Below are 2,136 nucleotides of genomic sequence, written 5' to 3' on the forward strand. Positions count from 1 at the left end.
AAAAGATTGTGGCTGCAGAGCAAGCGCCTTTTCCAAATACCCTGGTTGATGCAGAAGCTCTGTTTTAAGAGGGCTGCATATGCAAGAATCCCTTTTAGATCTAAGTCAAAATGGAATTTGCATACTATTTGATTTTTTGGGTGAGATCTACGAACATCATAAGGGATGTCAAACTTTTAATGGAGCTCAAATTAGGGTTTCTTCAAGGGTTTCAATGCCTTCTTTATGAAGGTAAGCAATTAGATGATACTTTTCCCATCTCTTATTATCATATTTGAATGTAAGCAATTAGTAGAATGCTATTTTGATCTAAAACCAACGGCCTAGTATGGCGCTATTTATTATCGAATAGTAGACCTACGCTCGTGCATTTCAATGCCTTCTTTATGAAGGTAAGCAATTAGATGATACTTTTCCCATCTCTTATTATCATATTTGAATGTAAGCAATTAGTAGAATGCTATTTTGATCTAAAACCAACGGCCTAGTATGGCGCTATTTATTATCGAATAGTAGACCTACGCTCGTGCATAAATTCACGTGGTCAGGATCATTTTGCATACTTAGCCTTGTAATCTTTCCAAAGCTCATCCACGGATTTACCAGTGACATCCTTGAAGTATCCGATGTTCCATGAAGTTTTTATTTTCGCATTCAGCTTGCCAACGAAACCAGAGGTAACGGTCTCCAAGTACTCGATAAACCTGGCAGTCACACCGTTTGGAGGCTGTTGCTCTTCCCAAGTATCTCCGCTACCGGGAGCAGCAAAGCCTTCTGGGGCGAAGCCGACTCTTAAGCGGAAATATTGCGCAACGCCGTTAAACCACCACGCGGGCGCTTGGTTGTTGCCGGTCCACTGCCAGATGGCGGCCACCCCCTGGAACTCAATGCCAAAGACCTCTCTTACTATTTCACCCTTGTAGCCGCTAATGTAGTCAGAGCTCAAGAAGATTGTGTTGCTTTCCAAGTCCACCTTGGCAGCCCCGTCAATGTCGTTTGCCACAACCAGCGATACGGAGGTCACGGTCTTCCTGTCACTGGGCGGCTGTTGGGCGTAGAGCTGGTCATACAAAAAAGTATTGGCGAGATCCAATTGATCCTTTGCCAGGTCGGCCCTTACATCCTTATTGAATCTTTCGCCGCCCTCGCCAGTATTTTCTGGCACTGAGACCGTGGAGGTCGTGGACTGGGCATGGGTGCCCCCCACCGCCATTGCGAGAAGAAGTAGAGCAATACATTTTGCTGCTGCTGCCATAGTCGAACAAGGCCGAAACGTGAATGAATAGGGAGTTGATTGCTTCTTGTTTATATACGTACAAGGGACGCAGGAGAGAAGGTGACATCCGAAAGTGTGGCCGCAATAACAGCCGCTTTCTCTGTGGGCTGGTCCGCCTTGGCCCGACGATGATTTCCATTCGTTCGGCCCCGGGGCAAGTTATCTGTTCACACCCGTTACAAGTTCAGCTCCACAAATAACAAATTATATATTTAATGTTTTAATTTTAGATTAATATTAGTTAGTTATGCATTATAATGTTACACGAATATTAAACAAAATCCGGAGTATATGTTCATGTTTTTTCTAATTTTATTTTAGATTAGTTACTGAATTATATTTTTTTCACAATTTTGATAACGGCGACTTTATTTTTTTAACCATTTGGATAACGGCGACTTTGTTTCAAATAAGAATTGGGCGAGGATAGATTTTGAGGGGAGATTGAACAAATCGCTGAGAGATTTTGAGGGGCGAGTGAACAAATTGCTCGGCAACTCCTCTTCAACGCATTTAAGCATTTAAATTGAAATTTATTTTTTTTCAAACTAAAAATAATAAAATATACTAACTACTCAACACACCTAACTTAAACTTAATGAGAGAGGGAAATATATATCCCATAATATTTTCCATTTTACCCATGATATTTTCCTTTTTTTATTTTTATTCGATAAATTCGATCAAGGTATTTTATATTCCAAATTAGTTCCAACCATTTTTCTAGAAAAATGAGAACCCTTTTTTCTTTATGTCCCTCGTTTAAATAAATAAATAAAAAAAAACCTAAAACCACATGTTGTTTGTATTAAATTTTAAAGAAATAAATTAAAAGATAAATTAAATTCCAATAATAGAAT

The 2,136-nt window shown here is 39.5% G+C and overlaps 1 protein-coding gene across 1 annotated transcript; it reads right to left on the reverse strand.

The window, feature by feature from the left end:
- Positions 1-550: 550 nt before the first annotated feature.
- Positions 551-1,255, reverse strand: LOC149216566 (uncharacterized). The gene has a single exon (XM_089390003.1). It carries the CDS (start codon positions 1,253-1,255, stop codon positions 551-553), a length of 705 nt encoding a protein of 234 aa, XP_089246129.1.
- Positions 1,256-2,136: the final 881 nt, after the last annotated feature.

The sequence above is a fragment of the Pinus tabuliformis genome, chromosome 1_1 (assembly GCF_031772625.1).
Source record: "Pinus tabuliformis cultivar Carrire ecotype Pingquan chromosome 1_1, CPIR1, whole genome shotgun sequence".
In the NCBI taxonomy this organism is placed as follows: Eukaryota; Viridiplantae; Streptophyta; class Pinopsida; order Pinales; family Pinaceae; genus Pinus; species Pinus tabuliformis.